The sequence below is a fragment of the Oncorhynchus mykiss genome, chromosome 1, assembly GCF_013265735.2.
Source record: "Oncorhynchus mykiss isolate Arlee chromosome 1, USDA_OmykA_1.1, whole genome shotgun sequence".
NCBI lineage: Eukaryota > Metazoa > Chordata > Actinopteri > Salmoniformes > Salmonidae > Oncorhynchus > Oncorhynchus mykiss.
Window position 1 is genome coordinate 77,923,086 of NC_048565.1, and position 24,854 is coordinate 77,947,939.

Sequence of the window (24,854 nt, forward strand, 5' to 3'; positions counted from 1 at the left end):
GGACTGTAATGTATTGGTTGTCTGAGTCATGTACCTTTATGTCTGAGTAAATCCTACTGCATCTCTCCCCATCTGTGACTGTCTAATGAGCTCTCTCTCAGCACATTATTAACTAGTCTTCCGTGTGTTCCTGCATCCACCTATGTCCTCCTCCTCACTCCAGGTTGACTTCACCAGCAATCTTCAGATATTTTGACCATTCTTTATCTGTTGATTCCTGAGCTGCACTTTATACACCTTCGTCAGATTTCAGGAATTCTGTAGCTGATTGTTTTTTTTGGTTTAAGGCCAAAGCACAGTCGTGCTGTAACTAATAACAGTTTGGATTATGAATTTTCCATAATCTCCAAAATATATGTCATATTATTGTGAACATTCTGCAGATGCACTGAAAGAAATAACACTGAAGACTCATCTTTATTGAAAAACAAAAATACAAAAATAAAATGAACAGAAAAATCCACTATATCATTTTTTTGAGGGGTATCACTGAAATAAAGTTCTTCACTGCCAAAAATGAGACTCTATTTTTCATATCACAACTGGAATATTTTTGACATTAGCCAGGGTTTTGTGGGGAAACTCTGTCAACACACACACACATACACTGGCATTGAACATCTCTGGAGTTCACAACTTGGAGTTTTAGACCCATTCTTATCTCAAAAATGAACATTCGCAGGGAGATGATATGAAGCTGAAGGGATAATATATAGCCTAAACCATGTAGCAGTCTGACCAGCCTATGATAGTGACTGGATAATTCACACACAGGCAGTACAGGATCAAAACAACCTTAGTTCACACTTTATGTCCGGATGCTAATTGCATGTCCATTTTGTGTTACCATTGTATAACAACTATGTAACAACCACCTGTCACATAGCTATGTATAACCATGAAAAGGCTATCGGCTCAATTATCTGGAATATTATTTGAATGACACTTGGCTGACATCAAGGTTATCAAACCTGGCCTGACATTAGAAATTCATCTCGGTATAATCCCATGCTTATCTGAAATATAGCTCTGCCCTGAATATTTGTATTACAATTGATGTAACGCTGTTTTGTTGATTGGTCATTCAACACCCTTACCTTTTGAACTCTTTCAAACCTTCATATTTGAGAGGCAATACCCAATCCAAAATGAAGTGTGACCTAGACACCTCTGGATGAATACTGGAGTAATCAGAACATCTTTTGACTGAAGATGAATTTCAGCACCAGTAATTAACACATTGGTACACTGTGCCTGATGAGCATTGCTATTGCATCACACACACACACACACACACACACACACACACACACACACACACACACACACACACACACACACACACACACACACACACACACACACACACACACACACACACACACACACACAGTAGGTACACACACACACACACACACACACACACACACACACACACACACACACACACACACACACACACACACACACACACACACACACACATACACACACACACACACACACACACACACACAGTAGGTAAAAGTACAAGAATGAGCCATGGTGGATTGTTTCTTACCTTGCCCCGTCACTCTCTATGAAGGCAGATCAGCTTTACAGAGAGGTTTACACATCCACTGGCTCAGAATCGTCACCAGGGATTAACTTTTTATTCTGCCTCAACGCACAGCACTGAATAAACTTCAGACTAAGAAACACAGGCCTTTTAAAATTGAAATGAACAGTGCTGAATCATTTTCCTGCTGTGAGATTTCACCTTGGAATGCTTTTACCCCCCTCCCCACAACCCAAACTGGATTTGTCTCAGAAAAACAAACCTGACAAAGTATAATTCCCCCAAACTCTCACAACAAACTGATTTATCAGGGTAGAGGATAAAAGGCTCTGCATCACTAGCATTGGCTATAAACTGCTCCAGCCATTTGTGGGGATAGTAGACACTGCCACGGTCTGATGGGGTTGCTTTCCCTGGCAGTCAGAGGTCTTTGTGGATCAAGCTGGTCTCTTATCTGTCTGGCCTGTATGGTCTAACCCTGCCATCAACCAGCTAACCTCTCCACTGCTGTCTGTCCACTGTCCAGCTGAGCAAAATCTCCTACTAAGACATGGACATACAGTATGGGCCCATGTGTATATACTGCATTAACTTATATAACCACATGCATGTGAATAGTCACGCACACACAAACCCATGCACACACACACGCACGCATGTACAAACACACACACGCACATATATACACACACACACTCCAATGAGCAATCTGATTTGAAAAATAAAACACGTACTCTCAGAAATCCATAAGCCTTCACATAGATTCACAAACAGACACATGTATAGACAGAAACTGGAAAAATGAGGACCTAATATAGAAAGTCTCACCCTAGACTCACCCTAGTCTTGAGGCATTTGCAGGAAAGGTCAATGAGTTTGTTAATCATTTCAAGACAGGCGGTCATATGGCTGACCCCTTTTCACTGCTTCTTCTCTGATAAAGTTAACGGAAAGTACGTGGAGTGTAGCAGACAGTGTTCAATTACTGGCAAATGTAATGTGGTGTTCAGATGTTCAGAGTGGAAACGAGAGATGCCCGACTTAAATTGGTTTTCAGAACTGCAAAAACCATTCAGCAGGGCGGATGTACAGAGAGCATGTATGATTTCTAAGACCAACAGTTGAAAATGCATTGAAAATGGTTTCAGGTAAAGTAATACGCTTTGGACGTTCACAGATAATGGCACATTTCCACTTGATGTCTGACGACCCAAATGTGACTGTTGGTCGTTGATGCATGAAGTACATCATGCAGCACGATTCATTTAGCTTGTTTGGCATCAAGTGGATATGTCCTACACATAAATAGTTAGCTTTTATCTGGAAACCTCCAATGGTTATTACTACTGCTACATTGACCTCATTGTGGAGATCATTTAAAAAAAAAACCTCTGAAAGGGTTGTTGGCAATATGGAGCCTTTACCTCCTTATCTACCTACCAATGCCCTGGCCACCGCTATGCTCTGCTTGTAAACCTCTGATGAAAGGTTATTTGATTGTGGAATTCCAAACATTGTGAGTGAAATCAGCAACTCACTAGAGAATATTGGTGTTAATCTGAAAACAAATATTATCTGCATGCACAATTTCACAGGTTAGTGGGTGGGTGGGGTAGGGGGCAGAACCATTGAAAATGAAATAGAAAATAAAAATAATCTGCAAAACCTCCATTATGCTTTTTTTCCCCCCAACATTTGGTTCTAAATTCAAAACAGAAATTGAAGTCCCCACTTCACAGGTACCACAAACACATTTTTCTTCAACCCCCCTCTACTGTCTCCCCCCTCCCCTTCCCCAGAAAGCAGCTGATTGTTCATCACGAACAAACTGAAACTAAAAAACAGAAACTCCTCCACTTGCGCCGGCCTATTATCCTTGGTCCCTCCATCCCTGCTGTGTACCCCCAACACACCTGTACACGTCGTTGTGTGCTGAGGGAATGTGTGTGTGTGTGTACTCAGAGTTGTGTGGGGTTAGACAGAGGGAAAAAAAACACCCATGCTAAACGACTTGGTCAGCAGAGGAGGAATTCCACTCACGTACAAAAAAGGAATAAGACACCAAACTAGCCAACCGTGTTAGCATCACGCCTGTCTTATCAACCTGCTGTCCCAAGCCAGTGACAGGGTCAACCTGGGGTAGTTTATCGGCAAAAGTCTCTCTATATCATTCTGTAATTGTTCTTCAATATACTGCTGTGGTATATCCAAGGCAAGGGGGACTGTTATAATCCTTGGCTGGGTAGACTCACAATGGTAGTTGAGAGGTTGTTTTACAGTAGATACTGTTGCTGTGGCAGCCATGTTTAACTGCATCGTCGGTTCACACCAGGTAGCAAAACAGAAGGGGTAAGGGTGCATGGGGTCCACACAAACGTGCTCCAAGCCTGAAAAATGTGGAGGAGTTCTTACAAAAAAAGAAAGACGGTACATCATTCCTGTATTCCTCAACTGAACTTGGTCACCTTTTTAATTCCATATATTTATATCCATATATATTTATATATAATTTTTTTTACAATTAAAAACACCATGGAGATGACAGACTATTTGGTTTCTTTTGTCTAAGAAGCTTCTCATTTAAATAAATGCATATACATAATTTCTCTCTTCATCACTCCATAGACCATCCCTCTGTTCATTCTTCCATACAGTATGCACATTGTTTATTCCATGATATTATTTTTCTCTATTCAGTTTAATCTCATCCCTTTGATGCAGAGCTCTCTACAGTCTTGACTTCAAGACACTACAGTTGTTTTACTGTAGATCCAGACAGGAAGCTAGGGCACAGACCTCGTTGTCTCATTGGCAGGGCTGGGCTGAGTCTCTATGAGGTTCTCTAGGGCTCATTAACTGGGTCTCAGTGGGTCCATTAGGGCTCAAACCCCCCGCTCCTCCACCATTGAGTGTCAGGAAGCATACAGTCTCTCTGGGCAGTTGAGGGGTGGCGCCGACGCTGTCTTCCTGCTTCCTGTGGGCAAGAGCCCTGAGATGCTCCTGAGCCTCCTCTAGGAGAAGGGCCACCTCGTCCTGCTGCTGGCCCCCAATAGAGGAGGAGCAGGAGGTGGAGGTGGGGTGCAGCATGATGAGGGAGTGCCCTCCTACTTCCTTACTGGGCATGGTGCTGCAGGTGGCTGAGCCAGTAGCTGTTTGCAAACAGGAGACCTCGTCCTTGTGGCCCTGGACAGAGGGGATGATAGGGATGGAGCAGGTCCGGAAAGGAGGAGGGGAAGAGCGGCTTGGACATTTGGGACGCCTGAGGCTCCAGGTGGAAGTAGAGACGTCATGGTCCAGGCCCTGGTCCAGAGGACAGCAGCGCACCTCCACCCTGCTCTCCCACGACTGCTCCACCGACATGGGGGGTTGCATATTTAGAAAGGCATCCTGTCGCGGGTCGCTCCCGGCCCTCACAATATTGCACCTGATGAAGGGAAGAGCGAAAAGAGAGAGAGAGATAATTACAATTGCTGTCAATTCCCACATGTACTCATTTCACTTCAAGAAAAGTTAATTGCTTTGAGTATCATTTTAACTGAAGCCTTTAAAGCACCTTCCCAAACAGAACAAGGGTACTCTGTGAGCCAAATTTCACCTTGCCATCTCAGAGGCATGAAGAGCACAAAAATGACAAGATGAGCTTGACATGTCTCTTTCATGTCTTTATCTAGCCGAACACTCTCACTTTGTATGAACTGGATCATGAGTTGGGAAAGTTAAGAGGGAGTTCAGACACTACATTATTGATTTGACACCTTGAAATGGGGATACTTAACTAAATGGAGCATGGCATGAATATTTAGTCCAACAAGAATATGTTTGACGCATCAGAGCATCTAGGATAATTAATGAAGTAATCAGTGATCAACAATGTCCCCATTCACTTTTAGACACGAGATAGTCCACCATTTGTTCCCGACATAGAAATTGCTTTTGTGCTTCATGAGGCACTTTCAAAGTCAAAGTGTTGTGTTGTTGATATCAAATATTGATTCTTTGCTCTCTCTTCTTTTTCTCAAAGGGATCTGGCATAAGCTACCTCACATTACAGCAACACATCCTCTCTGTAATATCAACGTCTTAATTGAGGTACAATCTAGGGCTTGGGGCTCATTATCTTTGTGTAATAATTCATAATCCCTGACAAAGGCTAGCTGCTCTTGTCGCATCAATATTTAACTTTGAGTCACTCTCTTTCTTGTAATAGCCTAATCAGAGATGTAAGCCTCCATCAAGGGGGTTTTCAAAGCTGATGATTCTCTTTTTCACTGAGGTTTTGGAATGAGCCCCAAACGAGCCACATTTAGAATGCCATATTGGGCCTTGCTCTCCGATAACAGGGATGTCAGTTTCCTAATGCCCACAATAACATTTGGAGCAAATCTCGTTAGATGTGGGAAATACAATCAGCCTGAAAACATCCCATGCATGCACCCAACAGTGCAAATGTACGACCATGGTGTACAGAATTAAACATTGTAATACAAAATTGCTCTGTTCATAGATTTGAGGTGAGATTATAGAAGTGTGTTGTACAGTATGTGCTGTACACATACAGTGCCTTCGGAAAGTATTCAGACCCCTTGACTTTTTCCATATTTTGTAAGATTACAGCCGTATTCTAAAATTGATTAAATTGTTTTTCCCTCATAAATCAACACACAATACCCTATAATGACAAAGCAAAAACAGGTTTCAATAAATATTTGCTCATTTATAAATATAAAAAAATGAAATATCACATTTAAATACGTATTCAGACCCTTTGCTCAGTACTTTGTTGAAGCACCTTAGCACCTCAGCGATTACAGCCTTGAGTCTTCTTGAGTATGAAGCCACAAGCTTGGCATATCTGTATTTTGGGAGTTTCTCACATTCCTCTCTACAGATCCTCTCAAGCTCTGTCAGGTTGAACAGGGAGCGTTGCTTCACAGCTATTTTCAGGTCTCTCCAGAGATGTTCGATTGGGTTCAGGTCTGGGCTCTGGCTGTGCGACTCAAGGACATTCAGAGACTTGTCACGAAGCCACTCCTGCTTTGTCTTGGCTGTGTGTTTAGAGTTGTTGTCCTGTTGGGAGGTGAACCTTTGCCCCAGTCTGATGTCCTGAGCACTCTGGAGCAGGTTTTCATCAAGAATTTCTCAGTACTTTGCTCCGTTCATCTTTGCCTCGATTCTGACAAGTCTCCATGTCTCTGACACTGAAAAACGTCCCCACAGCATGATGCTGCCACCACCATATTTCAGGTGTCATGTTTCCTCCAGACGTGAAGCTTGGCATTCAGGCTAAAGAGTTCAATCTTGGTTTCATCAGACCATAGAATCTTGTCTCTCATGATCTGAGAGTCTTTAGGTGCCTTTTGGCAACTCCAAGCTGGCTGTCATATGCCTTTTACTGAGGAGTGGCTTCCGTCTGGTCACTCAGCAGTCTTGGTGGAATGCTGCAGAGATGGTTGTCCTTCTGGAAGGTTCTCCCATCTCCACAGAGGAACTCTAAAGCTCTGTCAGAGTGACCATCGGGTTCTTTGTCACCTCCCTAACCAAGACCTTTCTCACCCTGATTGCTCAGTTTGGCCGGGCGGCCAGCTCTAGGAAGAGTCTTGGTGGTTCCAAACTTCTTTCATGTAAGAATGATGGAGGCCACTGTATTCTTGGGGACCTTCAATGCTGCAGAAATGTTTTGGTACCCTTCCCCAGATCTGTGCCTCGACACAATCCTGTCTCGGATCTCCACAGACAATTCCTTCGACATCATGGCTTGGTTTTTGATCTGACATGCACTGTCAACTGTGGGACCTTACATAGACAGGCGTGTGCCTTTCCAAATTATGTCCAATCAATTGAATTTACGGCAAGTGGACTCCAATCAAGTTGTAGAAACATCTCAATGGAAACAGGATGTACAGGATGTACCTGAGCTCAATTTCGAGTCTCATAGCAAAGGTTCTGAATACTTATATAAATAAGGAATTTTTATTTATATTTTTAATACATTTGCTAAAATGTCTTAAAAACTGTTTTCGCTTTGTCATTATGGGGTATTGTAAGTAGATTGCTGAGGATTTTTTAAATGTAATCCCTTTTAGAATAAGGCTGTAACGTAACAAATGTGGAAAAAGTCAAGAGGTCTGAATACTTTCCGAAGGCACTGTACATGATTGTACTTTGTATATTAATTATCTACATTGATTTATGTAGATATCTACATTTGAAGTCGGAAGTTTACATACACTTAGTTTGGAGTCCTTAAAACTTGTTTTTCAACCACTCCACAAATTTCTTGTCAACAAACTATAGTTTTGGCAAGTCAGTTAGGATATCTACTTTGTGCATGACAAGTAATTGTTTACAGACAGATTATTTCACTTATATTTCACTGTATCACAATTCCAGTGGGTCAGAAGTTTACATACACTAAGTTGACTGTGCCTTTAAACAGCTTGGAACATTCCAGAAAACATGGTCATGTCATGGTTATAGAAGCTTCTGACATAATTTGAGTCAATTGGAGGTGTACCTGTAGATCTATTTCAAGGCCTACCTTTCAATGCGTCTTTGCTTGACATCATGTGAAAATCAAAAGAAATCATCCAAGACCTTTGCTGCAGGAGGGACTCGTGCACTTCACTAAATAGATGGCGTCATGAGGAATGAACATAATGTGGATATAATGAAGCAACATCTGAAGACATCCGTCAGGAAGTTAAAGCTTGGTTGCAAATGGGTCTTCCAAATGGACAATGACCCCAAGCATACTTCCAAAGTTGTGGCAAAATGGCTTAAGAACAACAAAGTCAAGGTATTGGAGAGGCCATCACAATGCCCTGACCTCAATCTTATAGAAAATGTGTGGGCAGAACTGAAAAAGCGTATGTGAGCAAGGAGGCCTACAAACTTGACTCAGTTACACCAGCTCTGTCAGGAGGAATGCCAAAATTCACCCAACTTATTGTGGGAAGCTTGTGGAAGGCTACCCAAAACGTTTGACCCAAGTTAAACAATTTAAAGGCAATGCTACCAAATATTAATTGAGTGTATGTAATCTTCTGACCATTTGGGAATGTGATGAAATAAATAAATGTGTTCTCTCTACTACTATTCTGACATTTCACATTCTTAAAATAAAGTGGTGATCCTAACTGACCTAAGACAGGGAATTTTTATTATGATTTATTGTCAGGAACTGTCAGTGAAACACTAAGTCTAAATGTATTTTGCTAAGGTGTATGTAAACTTCCGACTTCAAATGTATATATGGATTTTATGAATGTTTAGATAATACTGTAATATTTCATTATTGTTTATGAATGTAAATGACAAAGAGACTGGGACAGTAGACATCGAACATTTAGATTTTTGTCATTTAGCAAATGCTCTTATCCAGTCAGAGCCTGGGATAGTAGTGATCATTTTCCAAATTGATCTGATGAATGAACACGCTATTCCAGCTGAGAAAGCTGGTCGGTGCAGCAAAGCAGGGACAGGATTGGACCATTCCTGTCAGACAAGAACATTCCAGAGAATTCTGGGACATACTATTGGCTGGTTCATTCAGGGGTAATATCCTGAATAATTAGGAGCCCATTAAAGATAGACAGAGTAGTCTGTTAGAATGTTATAGACCAGAGGAGGGCGAGGGACTTACGATCCAGTCTGGTGGGGCCAGAACAGTCAAGGTCCACCATCAATGCTTCCTTATGGAATTGACCTTGTCAGAGGTATCAATTACAGGGATAGTGACCTTATCAGAGAAATCAATTACAGTGGTAGTGGTCTTGTCAGAGGAATCAATTAAAGTAATAGTGACCTTATCAGAGAAATCAATTACAGTGGTAGTGGTCTTGTCAGAGGAATCAATTACAGTAATAGTGACCTTGTCAGAGGAATGAATTACAGTAATAGTGATCTTGTCAGAGGAATCAATTAAAGTAATAGTGACCTTGTCAGTGGAATCAATTACAGTAATAGTGACCTTGTCAGAGGAATCAATTACAGTCATAGTGACCTTGTCAGGGGAATCAATTACAGTCATAGTGACCTTGTCAGTAGAATCAATTACAGTAATAGTGACCTTGTAGTAAGGGGCCAAGTTACATCTCAGGCAGGTACTTTGATACCAGATTTATGCAGAAGCACTGTATCTCCACACACTGTCTGCAACACTTTCACCGCAATGACAGACAGGCATTTGCATAATTCAATTATACCTCTGTGCATTTGAGAAAGCCTTGAGAAATCTGACAGGTGTATCTAAAAATAGTGGTTACAATAAAACAAAAGTGGAGTTCTATGTTGGTGTAGGCCTAAGCCATTCTGGAGAGATAACAGCAAGTTTTTCTGACAGGCACGGAATGAGAGGGATAGCACTTCTTACTGATTTGTTTTTACTGTTGTATGCAAAACAGGTAGTTTCTACATTTCTTCTCTCTCTCTACCTCTCTCTCTGCCTCTTTTTTTCTCACACATGCTCTCGCTCATTGTGTTCTCTCATGTCACCCTTTACCGCAGTGTCTCCATGGCAACTCACTGGAATGGGGATTCTCTCTCTATGTGCTGGTTGTCTGTAAATCTGTAAATAGGTCAGTCAGTCTTTTCAACTAATCATGTGCTCCTGCCTTCAGGGCCACCTGGAGGCTATGTCTAGCATCTGGTATGTCAGCAAAGTTAGGCCGTTCACCTGTTATTGCTTATTCTACAAGCACCTGACAGTGGTTTGCACCTAGAGTTGTAGAGTACAGGACAGACTTATATTCTTAGAATAAGGGGTTCCAAAAGGGTTCTTCCACTGTCCCCGTAGGATAATCCCTTTTGGTTTCAGGTAGAACCCTTTGGGTTCCATGTAGAACCTACCAAAAGGATTTTCCCCGCAAAAATAGTTATTCAAAGGGTTCTCCTATGGGGACACCCTTTTAGGTTCTAGATAACACCTTTTTTCTAAGAATTTATAACATCAACCAATTAGTTGACTGGAACATTCCCTGTAACACGACTGACCTTATCCACATGTCTAAAGCACTGCCCTCTTTGTAAAAGTTCCTGCTATGCTGTTATGACATTTCAAAGTCTATCAGTATAACACTATCTATTTCATTGGCAATGATAGTGATATTTTTATTGGCTGAGTCCCCACAGAGTCTGTCTTTTTCAGTGAGTCCTGCCTGGTTTCATGGTCTTGCTGTTCAGCTTCCCACTGAATCCCTCCACCCGTCACGCACTGACAAACTAAGAGAGAGGAAGGGCAGCGTAGGACCGTCATTAAAAATACAATCCACCCCCGACAGGCCAAGCACTCCATTTGAGCTAACGCCATTTTACTGGAGATCATAACATAACCTCATTTTTTTATCTTTGCTCAGCACAGTGAAAAACAAAGCGAAGGAGTAAAAACTAGAGTGCAGTGAGCCTTTCTTTTTACACTTCTAAAAATTCTGCCTCTGAAATTTCTCCTCTTGAAATTAAGTCTAAAGCTTTGCCGAGGTAGCAGCATTCAAAGTTCTGGGGCTTTATTTAAGCAATAAGGCATGAGAACTCGAGAATTATTGTGTGATGACTCCGGACAAAGGGCTGTTCTTATGCCCAAGGTGAAGCCAAGGGCTGGGGAAACAGCCCTCAGGAGGGTGTTATTCCCAACGATTCCCAGGTTCGAGGGCCTTATTGCTTTATAAAATGGTTCCCAACATATACAAAAAAGATTAATGACATGTTTTCATTAAAAACGTTATTATATTGAGTAAATTTGTTTTATTTGATCCTTCCACCATACAATATAGTTCGGGCAAAAGCCAGGTGTTAGTTCTGAAATTGCTAGCCAAATGGGCTGGTTGCTAATTATATCCATTCTATTTGCAACAGACAGCAAACTATGTTTGTTTTACCTTTGTTTCTATTGACATTTCATTGAATATATCGATTATAATGATAAATTAATCCGCCTGGCTCAGAGAAGCTGTTATTCTCTTCACATTCATATGCATGCACAGTGGAGATTGCAAAAAAATGCAACATTGTTCCACAGGTCTGAGAGGCAGACAGCAAGGTTTACAAACCCCAACCGTTGCAAATCAAATGCTAGCCTAGCAGCATTTGGAAATATTTTGCCTGGACACATTTTTCCAGAAGAGATTACGTTTATAAATTGACGGCCTACATGTAGGCTCTGCCATCAATCAATCCGCATCCAAACAACCAGTTCTATAATTAGAGAGAGAGAGAGAGAGAGAGAGAGAGAGAGAGAGAGAGAGAGAGAGAGAGAGAGAGAGAGCTAAAGCAAGTGGAGGAGAGAAAGCAGACGTCGCCCTGTGGGATTTGGAGACAGTGACTCTTGTTTAAAGATTACAGGTGGACCCATAAATCAGAGATGAAAGATGTCAGAGGTGTGATGACAGAGGCAGACAGAAGGGCCACACAGCCTGGGATATAAGCCTGGGATAGTAGCCTGGGATAGGAGCGTGGGATAAGAGCCTGGGATGGTAGCCTGGGATAGGCGCCTGGGATAAGAGCCAGAGTTAGGAGCCTGGGAAATCACATTGGATAAGAGCCTGGGATGGTAGCCTGGGATAAGAGCCTGGGATAGTAGCCTGGGATAGGAGCCTGGGATAGGAGCCTGGGATGGTAGCCTGGGATTGGCGCCTGGGATAAGAGCCTGGGTTAGAAGCCTGGGAAAGGCACATTGGATAAGAGCATGGGATGGTAGCCTGGGATAGTAGCCTGGGTTAGGAGCCTGGGATAGGAGCCTGAGATAAGAGCCTGGGATGGTAGCCTGGGATAAGAGCCTGGGTTAGGTGCCTGGGATAAGAGCCTGGGATGGTAGCCTGGGATGAGAGCCTGGGTTAGAAGCCTGGGAAAGGCACATTGGATAAGAGCATGGGATGGTAGCCTGGGATAAGAGCCTGGGATAGTAGCCTGGGATGAGAGCCTGGGTTAGGTGCCTGGGTTAGGAGCCTGGGTTAGGAGCCTGGGATAGGCTCCTGGGATAAGAGCCTGGGATGGTAGCCTGGGATAAGAGCCTGGGTTAGGTGCCTGGGATAAGAGCCTGGGATGGTAGCCTGGGATGAGAGCCTGGGTTAGGTGCCTGGGTTAGGAGCCTGGGTTAGGAGCCTGGGATAGGCTCCTGGGATAAGAGCCTGGGATAGGTGCCTGGGATAAGATCTGGGATTGGAGCCTGGGATAGGCTGGGCTCATTATGCAGCATTCCTCGTCTTCAAAACAGACATTGCAGTGCACTCTCTCTGTTAGAGAATAATGATCCCAAAACCACTGCAGCAAACAGAAACTGTCTGAATGTACTGTATAAGTACCTAAACTCTGGGAGTGTGGGATTGTGTAAAATCTGTTTTTCTGTGATATGTTACTATGTCAAAACAGCGTTGTTTAATCTTTTACGTTTGGAAAACTTATTGGGGGACAAACTTGTTAACCCTCGCAAGCTGCCGGTCCAGACGGCATCCCTAGCCGCGTCCTCAGAGCAAGCACATACCAGCTGGATGGTGTGTTTACAGACATATTCAATCACTCCCTATCCCAGTCTGCTGTCCCCACATGCTTCAAGATGGCCACCATTGTTCCTGTACCCAAGAAAGCAAAGGTAACTGAACTAAATGACTATCGCCCGTAGCACTCACTTCTGTCATCATGAAGTGCTTTGGGAGACTAGTCAAGGATCACCTCCACCTTACCTGTCACACTAGACCCACTTCAATTTGCTTACCGTCCCAATAAGTCCACAGACGATATACTCGCCATCACACTGCACACTGCCCTATCTCATTTGGACAAGAGGAATACCTATGTAAGAATGGTGTTAATTGACTATAGCTCCCTGACGGGCCGCCCCCAGGTGGTGTAGATAGGAAACAATATCTCCACTTCGCTGATCCTCAACACTAGGGCCCCACAAGGGTGCGTGCTCAGCCCCCTCCTGTACTCCCTGTTCACCCATGACTGCATGGCCATGCACTCCTCCAACTCAATCATCAAGTTTGCAGACAACACAACAGTAGTAGGCTTGATTACCAACAACAACGAGACAGCCTACAGGGAGGAGGTGAGGGCTCTGGGAGTGGTGTCAGGAAAATAACCTCTCACTCAATGTCAACAAAACATAGGAGATGATCATGGTCTTCGGGACACAGCAGAGGGAGCACCCCCCTATCCACATCGACGGGACAGCAGTGGAAAAGGTGGAAAGTTTTAAGTTCCTCGGCATACATATCACTGACAACCTGAAATGGTCCACCCACACAGACAGTGTGGTGAAGAAGGCGCAATAGCGCCTCTTCAACCTCAGGAGGCTAAAGAAATGTGGCTTGTCGCCTAAAATACAATTGAGAGCATCCTGTTGGGCTGTATCAGCACCTGGTACGGCAACTGCACCGCCCACAACAGCAGGGCTCTCCAGAGGGTGGTGCGGTCTGCACGACGCATCACCGGAGGCAAACTACCTGAAAAACAGCTTCTATCTCAAGGCCATCAGACTGTTAAATAGCCATCACTAGCACAGAGAGGCTGCTGCCTACATACACAGACTTGAAATAATTTGCCACTTTAATAAATTGAACACGAGTCACTTTAATAATGTCACTTTAATAATGTTTACATATCTTGCATTACTCTTCTCGTATGTATATACTGTATTCTATACTATCTTCTGTATCTAAGTCTATACCACTCTGACATTGCTCATCCATATATTTATATATTCTTCATTCCATTCCTTAGATTTGTGTGTATTAGGTATTTGTTGTGAAATGGTTAGATTACATGTTAGATATTACTGCGCTGTCAGAACTAGAACCACAAGCATTTAGCTCAATAACATCTGCTAAACACGTGTATGTGACCAATAACATCTGCTAAACCGGTGTATGTGATGAAATAAAATTTGATTTGATGATTTGATTTGAACTTTACCAACACATTAATTCTGAGTTTGCAGAAGTAGTATTCAAGGTGAAGGACATGATGTCCACATTTGAACTATTACTGCTACTGTAAGTTGAATGACAATTGAGATGTAGTCAGTACTAATGTCTCTGATAAACCGACAGTGTAACTTACCCTCTCAAGGACTCAACCTCTCTCTCAGACGACTCCAACTCCTGGAGGTGTTGGTAGGCGGGGCCAGAATGTTTGGATCCACCATTTGGATTTAGTCTTCCCCTGGGTATAGGCAGAGTTCTACGCGGTACTGACCAATGGGTGGCTCTACTTCTCTGGTCTGGACTGTGAGACAAGGAGCCGCTTCTGAAATCAACCACAGGGAAAGGGATCAAAAGTGGATTATTAGATTTTCCGATTTGGTCACACATTATTTAGATAATCCCAAATAGATGCTCTACAGACGGTCATACTATCAACACACAGAGGTGACACGTCACTCAGGGCAGAGCCCCACCTGTTTTGAGCCCCATATCCCCCCCCCCCCCAAACAAAAACAAAAGTGTCACATACAGTATGTCACACAATTCAAATATGTATACTGTATGTATCATTGAGTTAGTAAAGCCACATACAAACAGGCAGCGCCAAAATGCAGGTGTTTCAGCCTAGCTCAGTGCTTTCTGTGGTGGTGGGGCAAGCCAGCAGAAGATAGGAGCATTGCACCGTTATTGGCTCAGTGTTCTGTCACTCATGGGGACACTACGTCACCTGCCTTTAGTAAGGGTAGACATCAAGAATGTGAGCCCTTTGGGTCCTGCCATAGACTTAGATTAGAAGTGCCCTTCCAAGAAAGCTCAAGGTCATTGGCCACAGACAAACTGACGTCAAATTTCGTTATAGGCTACATTAGCTTTGTGTCACGCCCTGACCTTAGAGATCCTTTTTATGTCTCTATTTGGTTTGGTCAGGGTGTGATTTGGGGTGGGTATTCTATGTTCTATTATTTGTATTTCCATGTTTTGGCCGGGTAGGGTTCTCAATCATGGACAGCTGTCTGTCGTTGTCCCTGATTGAGAACCAAACTTAGGTAGCCCTTTCCCCACCTGTCTTTGTGGGAAGTTGACTTTGTTTATGGCACATAGCCTTTAGCTTCACGGTTTGTTTTGTAGTGTTTATTGTTTTGTTCGGTGTCTTTTCTAATAAAAATAATATGTACGCACACCACACTGCACCCTGGTCCTCTTCATTCAACGGCTGTGACACTTTGATTGGACTTTTAGCTTGCGGTCATCATCATAAATCATGTAGACAATCTACTGGCAAATCCTTTTTAATGCTTGTAATATGAAGATAAATAATGAAGATAAATTGTATCGGTGCTCATCGGCCATTGGAATTAAGCATTACACAACAAGTGGGAAATCGCTAATTCAACAATGAGTTGTTTGGAAGGAATCAGTGACAGTGGCTAACCGCAAGCATTGCAACGGGGAAGTGGGGAATAAACACACTCAGACTGGGAAAATCCGTTTTGAACGGTCATCCAACTCGGAATTGTAAATCTTTCTCTTTTTTTGATGACAAAATTTGCCAGGTGAGTCCAAAATGTCTTGTATGCTGCTGCATAAAGGATGTAATATGCCAGGAAGATATGGTCAGCCATATCAGCTATGTTTTTTAAATAAAGGCAGTAAATGAGGCTGAATTAATTGTTTCGCTGCCACTCAAGGCTCCGCTGATAGCCAGGTAAGGATTCACTCCATTGTACTTAAAAGAAAGCTCTGCTGTTGGGACAGGTTTATGTAGTCTCTAACAGTTTGTGGGCACTGCTTGTCACTGTTATAGTGCAATTAATGTATTGTTTAGTGGTTAGTTGTGTAGTGGCTTTGCTGGAATGCAAAAGGTTACGGTTACGGTTGAAGGGAAGGGGGGATACCTCGTCAGTTGTACAACTGAATGCCTTCAACTGAAATGTGTCTTCCGCATTTAACCCAACCTCTCTGAATCAGAGAGGTGCGGGGGTTGCCTTAATCGTCATCCGGTGACTGGCCCAATACTCTAACCACGAGGCTACCTTAGGATAAGGGTTAAGGTTAGGGTTAGGATAAGGGTTAAGGTTAGGGTTAGGATAAGGGTTAATGTTAGGTTTAGGGCTAGGGTTAGGGTTAGAATAAGGGTTAATGTTAGGTTTAGGGCTAGGGTTAGGGTTAGGATAAGGGTTAAGGTTAGGGTTAAGATAAGGGTTAAGGTTAGGGTTAAGATAAGGGTTAATGTTAGGGTTAGGATAAGGGTTAACGTCAGGTTTAGGGCTAGGGTTAGTGCATAGTTAGTTGAAATGTTGTTGACAGTTTTTTTAACATCTACTGCACATCTACTGAACATCTACAAACCATCTACTTGGGACTATCCAAATGAGGTGCTACCCTCTGTTGTGAGCCATCAAATGGCTGTGAATGAGAAGATGTACCACCAGGAGTTCCCCATCCAGAAAATGAACAACTTGAACAGTAAATTGAACATCACATAGTTTACAAGGCGCTCGCTACACAGAGGGACCACATAAACTGCTAAAGACAGGCCATTGGACAAGTGTGGCTGATTGCCAATCCATCTAGGAGAAAAGGAATCAGGCCATTTCTCCAGTCAATTAAACTTGAGTTTCCCCTGTCATACAACCTTTGTGTCCCTCTGCTAACACATCTCCTGTTTCTTGCTGCAGTGTGAGTTTCTGGGTTTCTGCAGTGTGTTGACATGATTGGGGTTTGGGGTGGGAAGTCATTGATTAGTCATGTGCAGTGAGGACTTTGAAAACTTCTCTCTGTGTGCCAAATCATATCTTTATTGATCGTTTAACCCCAGTATACATGACATGCTTATAGACAAGTGAAGACTATTTGATTTGATGCTAGATAAGTCTTGTAAATAACCAGCTACCAAAGTTGTGGGGATAGAACAAAGCGATGGCCAATAATAATAATAACAGTCATTTATTACATTTCTATAGCACTTCAAAAGCAAAAAACAAGCAACCTATGCAACATCATGAGTAGCCTAGCTATAGTTAGTGAGATCAACCAATACATCATCATGAGTAGCATAGCTATAGTTAGTGAGATCAACCAATACATCATCATGAGTAGCATAGCCATAGTTAACTATCTCAAACAATAGAGGCCAAGTCTTTGAGTGCATGCCTCCTCCAAGATGGAGAGGGACAGTTCATGGCTTGATCAGAGGAAGGTGGTCAGGGAGATGGTTGATGAAGAGTCTGGTGATGATCTTGTACAGGGCTACTCTGGATACCAGCCTGTCATGTAGTCACTGGACCTCCTTCACAATGTATGGCATTCACTCAGGTGATGTCTCAGCATACCAGGGCACCAGAATGCTCACCACACACAGTTCAGAGTAGTAGCTAGTCATCCTCATGATGAGCCCTCTACCTCAGCACTCCAACTCTTCAATCTATGTTTTCAAAAGATCAGGAACCAGCAGCCAGGTGAAACAAAAAAATCTGGTGCATTGTTCAGATGCACCGAACAAAAACAATTAGCCAAGCCAACAACAAAAAATGACCTGCCAGTCTATCTGCAAATCTGTGGGTCAAAACCACCAGAAATATACAATAAAACTCAAAGTTCAGAAACAAAACAGGTGATACAAAAACCCAGAATTAAAAACACTTAAACATAACAAATATTTACAGGGGCTTTCCACTAAGGCTGCTTCTAGAGCACCATGGTAACTACAGTTCAAGGGTTCCCTCGACACAAAATCCACTCAAGAGCTTGTCAAGTTTCAAGCTATTTTGGAAACATATCTTCACTTTAATTTGCTGAAAACTTTATCCAAATCCTCCCTAAGCCAGCATAAGTGCAATCATACAAACTGACATGATCCTATAGACATCACTTATGGCAAGGGCAAGGACTGTAAGCAAACAATTTACAATCCAGCCACCAACAAAACCAGAGGGGGAATCAAATTGTTGTCGGAGCTTAACATTTAAGAAAGAAGGCGGGTGTGGATTAAGCCAAACAGACACAAAAGGATTTGGTTATCTGTAATCCCAACAAACAAACACTGGCGCAATGCAAACACACACACACACACACACACACACACACACACACACACACACACACACACACACACACACACACACACACACACACACACACACACACACACACACACACACACACACACACACTCTGACAAGGAAAGGTGGATCTCTATAGCCACCATAATGTCCTTGTAATTATGCAGGCAGGTTGGTGGCTGGGGAAATTCACAATGCTATATGAGTGAGTGTGGTTTCCCTACTCCTGAAATCATGTGAAGTCAATAGCATTCCCTGGGTCCCAGCTCACATGCAGCTCACTGAATACAAGTGGAATACGAAAGCAGGGAATACCACTGAGAAGTTAATGATGGATATCGGGCTTCTGAGTGAGAGAGATCAGCTTGACTGTGATTGGACTTCATTGTACTGCGAAGGACTAGCTGTTCCCAGAGATAGCTCTCGCTGTTCCATTACATGGGATTCACATGCCAAGGCTGTTGCTATAAAAGCCCCATAGAATCACGACTTAGAATCACATAAAAAATCACATAGAATCACATCTGAATCATATGGGCTTTCAGATAATGTAAGTCCACAGAGTTATACATCTATAGCCCACAGTATATACATTATGTGGTCTTCCAGGACGCTAATGTAGTATAAAGAGTTAAGCCACAACAGAGCTTTCCATTAGCACAGTATTCTACAATGTGGAAATGAACTCATTGTAATACAGAATTGGCTCTTAAAGAACATGGTATGTGGTTGGAGTCAGATCTCTGACTCTTCACTGGCATGTTCAGCCCGGTTACAGATATGCACATTAACATGTTTATCACCAATTGTAATTAGTCTCATTCTTTGTTTAAAGCATTCAATAAATCTAAAATGATCTTAGGCTGCGCTGTAATGTGGTTAATTCAATTTCTCTCTTCACTGAGTCTCAGTGAATTACTGAAAGGGACATTGAACTTCCACAGAGAAGTGTTCATCATTCAGGCAACTGAGTTCTATGTGAGGAAATCATACCTGTATTTTTTTTCTCTGCCTGGACCACTGGAGTTGTTGGTAGGGGTGGCGTTGCACTGGGCAAAGCTGGACTCCCAGACAGCTCCCTCATGTGGCTGGGAGGACCTCTTACAATACTGAAAAATCAACAAAGATGTAAATGTACTCATGTGCAGGTTATAACCTATAACACGGATCATATTATACGGCACATATCGATTATACAGATCATATTGCATGTTTATGCATACAATACAATTAAGTTTTAACTATGCAGATAGCTAAAGCACACATTTGCAGTATGGAATGGTCATGTTCCTTTGGAGTCACAGCTAAAGATGAATATTACTTGTATACACGACTCAGTATGCTCACACACCTTCACCCTTTGAGCGCCACAGCGTGAGGTAGACCGTTGCATGGCAAGAGAAGAATGATGACAGGAATTTCAACGGCCTTCCTGCTCTTTGTCTATTCCACTCCTCCTTCCATTTTACTGTGTCAATGAGTGAGAACGGAAGAGGATGTGAAGGAGAAGTAGAGCTATACATCTCAGAGGAGTGCAGATAGTTGATAAAGGATTGGTGTAGAGGAGCAGAGTCAGTATAATTGGACACTATTCTCGGACAGACAGCAGATTAACCCAAGGAAGTTTCTGGTACCACAATCCACAACGGCATGTGCAGCACTACACCAGGAACCATGCATTAATCCAAGATAAGATGGTATTAAGTGATTTCTCAGATTTGACTGTTGTTGTCCAAAGCCTGGAGCGTAAGCATCATTTAAAGGTAATTCCTCACACTGCAAGCCATTACAGATAATAAAGCTGTCAATAATGAATTCGCTGACACAATTGAAATATTACTAGTTCAAATATAAATGGTGCCAATATGGGTGTAAGAATCAGGGTTAAATAGATGCACTCATGCATCCAACCAGGTTAACTTGTTGGCAAAGCTCATTTAACAGTACATGCAGACAGGACTTTCAAGAATTACAGAGAAAGCTATTGGAGTTGTTTCAAGCGAGAACTGGATGAGTCCTTAAAGTTTAGACTACACATGCCCCTGACCATCTTTTAACCCACTAGAGTCTAATCAAAATCTGTCAGTTTAAACTAGTGATATCAGTCCACCCCATCTGCCGATGTCGTGCTTCTGCATCTGCAGTGAAAGGTGGCAGCGCTAGAGCAGTCTTTGTCAGGTCGTGAGACATCCCAAAAATCCGTCTTCTCACAAAAACGTCTGTAGCGTCCAAATTATTATGTCCCCTCTATGGAAAGACGCCCACAAGCCTCACAAGACTTGTCTGAAGGTCACCTGGTATCAGTTAAACACATTTATGGAAGTATATATGGAGATAGTTTAGTGCCAAAAATGAGCAGTTAAATATGCGTAAACACTTAAAAAAAATATATCCTGATCTTTCTTATATCTCTCAGACGTAGGATGGACAATTAAGAACAAACTTCCTTTAGCTTTTTGGGGGGGATTATCTGTTTTTCCATGTAGTGAATCTGTTATTCAATGCGTTTGTATGGGATAATAGCAGTAAGCCCAAATTCAATGTTTCAAATTCCAAATCAAATAACTAAATGATCCTTGGTATGACCTTCTTAAAACAATTCCATACGTTAGCTTAGTAGAACCCCCACACCCGGCTTAGACAGGGCATAGGGGTTTTTAAAATCTCCAGTGTGCACATTGGCATGACCAACATGAGAGACCTGTAACATGTAGGTCTACTAAAGTCACTATTAAAGAGAGCACTTGACGTTTCTTGACTTCAAGGACCCTTTCAAAACAGTTTCTGAACAGCAAGAAAGTGACCTTCAAGAATTTCCTGCAGATCTTCTATGGCTTTCTCATTCTTTTTACATTACATCTATGGTTCCTAATACTGTGCCCTCTTCCTGTCTACAGTACCCTCTTCCTGTCCATCCACGGTGCCTAAAACTGTGCCCTCTCCCTGTCTACCCTCTTCCTGTCCACTGCTGCCAGGGCTGACTTTGTCCTTTTGATAGTGAAACAGCATCAGTCCTGACTAAGTGACGCAGGATAGTGAGCTTATTAGCTAGACTCTTGCAGCCGGTTCCTCGTCCTGAGCTGATCTTACTTTTGTAGACTTGGACCATGGACTCATATGGATCCTTGACTTCTACCTGGTAACTAATCAATGCTGATACATTCATCGTAGCATTAACAAGGAGGTATGGCTTTCAAATACACACATTTAATGAATGCCACCAGATTGAAAAGGTTAATGTGATTTTGAATGAATCATGTCTAATGAATGTTTTGTTGTACACTTTAGAAAAATATTTATTTTCAAGTTGATGCTATTAAAGTGTTATATAATTTCAATTACTGTCAGAAATCTAGAGACTAGATAGGGAGAAAAGAAATGAGGATGCATGAGAAAATGTGACACAATGGGACTATGATTTTTCTTATTTCAAGTACAAGACAGCAAAATAGAAAGAGCTTCGGGGTATTAAAACTACACAAGGAAGAGTTGCAGAATGTCTGCTTGGGAAAAAGAGAGAGAGAAACTCATGGTTTTAAAGCTTTTAAAAGAGATCCAGACATGGCAGCAGACACGCTTCACCTCCCCAGTAATCCTCCAAAACAGGACTTCCAGACTTCCACCAGCCATCCACAACAACACTGCACTTCTTTTTAAGCTGCCACTCTGTCGCCCTGTCACTCATCACTCAGCTTCCTGTATCCTGCTCTGTCATTGGGTGCTTGCGGGATGAAACGTCTTGACACACTCCACCATGTAGATGTTAAGCAAATTGCAAATTAATATTTAGCAGATGTGTGCTGCAGTCAGTCCAGTAGCTTTGCTTCTTTTAAGAACCAATCAGAGGCTTTGCTCCTTTTAAGAACCTATCAGAATCTTTGCACAGAGCCAAATACCTCAACACTGCTTCATGAAATCAACCCAGGTATTCATCTCAATAAGAGAGGGGTTATGCAACACGTAATATATGTGGCGAGGCCTGCATGTTGATGTCGCGGCTGTGGCTGTTATGGCACAGCGGGGAGCGTGTTAGTGTAATGGATGTTTTAATCTAGGAGAGATAGGGCCTGCGGGTTTCATCTGCACACCACCCAGATTAGAACCAGCATTTAGGACTTGTATTGTGCGAAGGTGTCGTCAGGACCATTTATTTTCTTCCCCTAGCAGAATGCTGTAGCCTGAGGGGTGAGCCATCATGAAGCGAGGGATGAGCCATCACGAAGCGAGGGATGAGCCATCACGAAGCGAGGGATGAGCCATCATGAAGCGAGGGGTGAGCCATCATGAAGCATAGCACCTCCACAGAGTGCTGCTGCAGGTAGGAAGAAAAGGGCAGCCTTGGTCACAATTGATTTATAAACAGACTGCGAGACGCTAGAGAAATTGTATCATTTGACAATGAGTAGGGGGTTGAAGGGAGTAGAGGTGTGTGTGTGTGTGTGTGTGATACTATCACTTACTCCACCACCCCACCCCCCAGCGCAGGCAGCCATGTTGTGAAATCCTGGTAACCGATAGCTTGCAGATAAAAAATCTATATCAATATATGTGTGGGTAGGCACAAAAGAAACAAATAGCATGCATTAGCATAAGTTCCCAATAGACTCCAGAGGAAATCAAACCGTCTAGAAAGATACATTGACAACAGAACAGCCATATTCTGTTATTAAAGGCGCAGTGCAGTCAAAAATGTGATTTCCCTGTGTTTTATGTATATATACATTTTCACACTATGAGGTTGTAATAATACTGCAAAATTGTGAAAATTATGATAATGCCCTTTTAGTGTAGGAGCTGTTTGAAAAGACCGTCTGATATTACCGCCTGATTTGGTGGGATGGAGTTTTGGCCTGTCTTGTGACATCACCAGGCGGTAAATTAGTTAATAGACCAATAAGAAAGAGAGTTCCAAACCTCTCTGCCAATAAAAGAAAGCTTTCAGTTTCCCCCTCCCCAGGCAGACCAATCCCAGACAGTCCTAGCAAAATTATTGCTTTAGCAATTGCTCTTTGTTAATAAGTTATTATCGTGCCTTTTTGACCATTTTAATGGAAAACAATCACAGTAAGGTACTTCATATTGATATTTAGATAAAAACGGCTGCATTGGACCTTTAAAACAAATGACAATAGTATCGAGTAGCAAGATATGTGTGTACTACATATGTGTACTACAGTCCTGCAAGGGTCAGATTTTTCTGGAGCCACACCCACCCCAAGTGCGCCACATCAATTCCGAGCCCCACCCGATACTCGACATCAGGACAGACCCACCGCTTGGAATTGTTCCGAGAGCCGAACCGTTACATGTCATATTACATAAATGTATTTAATTGTGTTTATGACTCCAGAGTAATACACTTGATTTGTAATTATTATTATTAGTCTATTATTACTATTCCCCTTACCTGTATATACAGTAAATATATATATTTTTTTATTGATTTATTTTACCTTTATTTAACTAGGCAAGTCAGTTAAGAACAAATTCTTATTTACAAAGACGTACCTACCCTGGCCAAACCCGGATGACGCTGGGCCAATTGTGTGCCGCCCTATGGGACTCCCAATCACAGCCTGATGTGATGCAGCCTGGATTTGAACCAGGGACTGCAGTGACGCCTCTTGCACTGAGATGGAGTGCCTTTGAATTGTTGTAATAATTAACTGATAATTAACTGCATTATCAAAAACAAATAGACTTCCGTGCTTGCTGGCTGTGTAACCATCTACCACGTTGTTGTCCTTACAAACTGGAGATTTCACTCATGGAGCACCTTTTTGACAATGGTAGTGTAGACTATTCCCTTATCATAACCTTTATTTTTACTTTTCCAGTTAGTGTTTTATTCAGATCCCCAAGCAGAAGTTACTCTTCCTGGGTTCCATGCAAAACATAAAACATGACATAATATACAGAACATCAATAGACAAGAACAGGTCAAGGACTGAACTTCGGTGCCTCCGCACATTGACTCTGTACCTGTACCCCCTGTATACCGTCTCGCTATTGTTATTTTACTGCTGCTGTTTAACTACTTGTTCCTTTTATTTCTTATTCTTATTCATATATTTTTTAACTGCATTGTTGGTTAGGGGCCTGTAAGTAAGCATTTCACTGTAAGGTCTACACCTGCTGTATTCGGTGATTGTGACAAATACAATTTGATTTCATTTCATTTGATTTTGAACTTCACAAATTTATTAACAGAAAAAAAGGTCCTACTGACAGTTACACCCATTGCTGACAATTACCCACACATCAGTACATATACATGTGCCTAAGAGGTCATTAGGTCAGATAGGGGTGAGGCATTAT

At 42.3% G+C, this 24,854-nt stretch overlaps 1 protein-coding gene across 2 annotated transcripts in view; it reads right to left on the bottom strand.

The window, feature by feature from the left end:
• Positions 1-1,450: 1,450 nt before the first annotated feature.
• The window catches only part of LOC110529998 (pro-neuregulin-3, membrane-bound isoform-like), a 384,443-nt gene continuing 361,039 nt past the window's right edge, over positions 1,451-24,854 (bottom strand). For both annotated transcript variants that reach the window (XM_036986111.1, XM_036986107.1), the window contains exons 7-9: positions 19,530-19,645; positions 14,612-14,797; positions 1,451-4,982 (exon numbers count right to left, since the gene is read on the bottom strand). In XM_036986111.1, the coding sequence (XP_036842006.1) occupies positions 4,364-4,982; positions 14,612-14,797; positions 19,530-19,645 (921 nt within the window). In that variant the 3' untranslated portion in view covers positions 1,451-4,363. The remainder of the gene's footprint in view (positions 4,983-14,611; positions 14,798-19,529; positions 19,646-24,854) is intronic.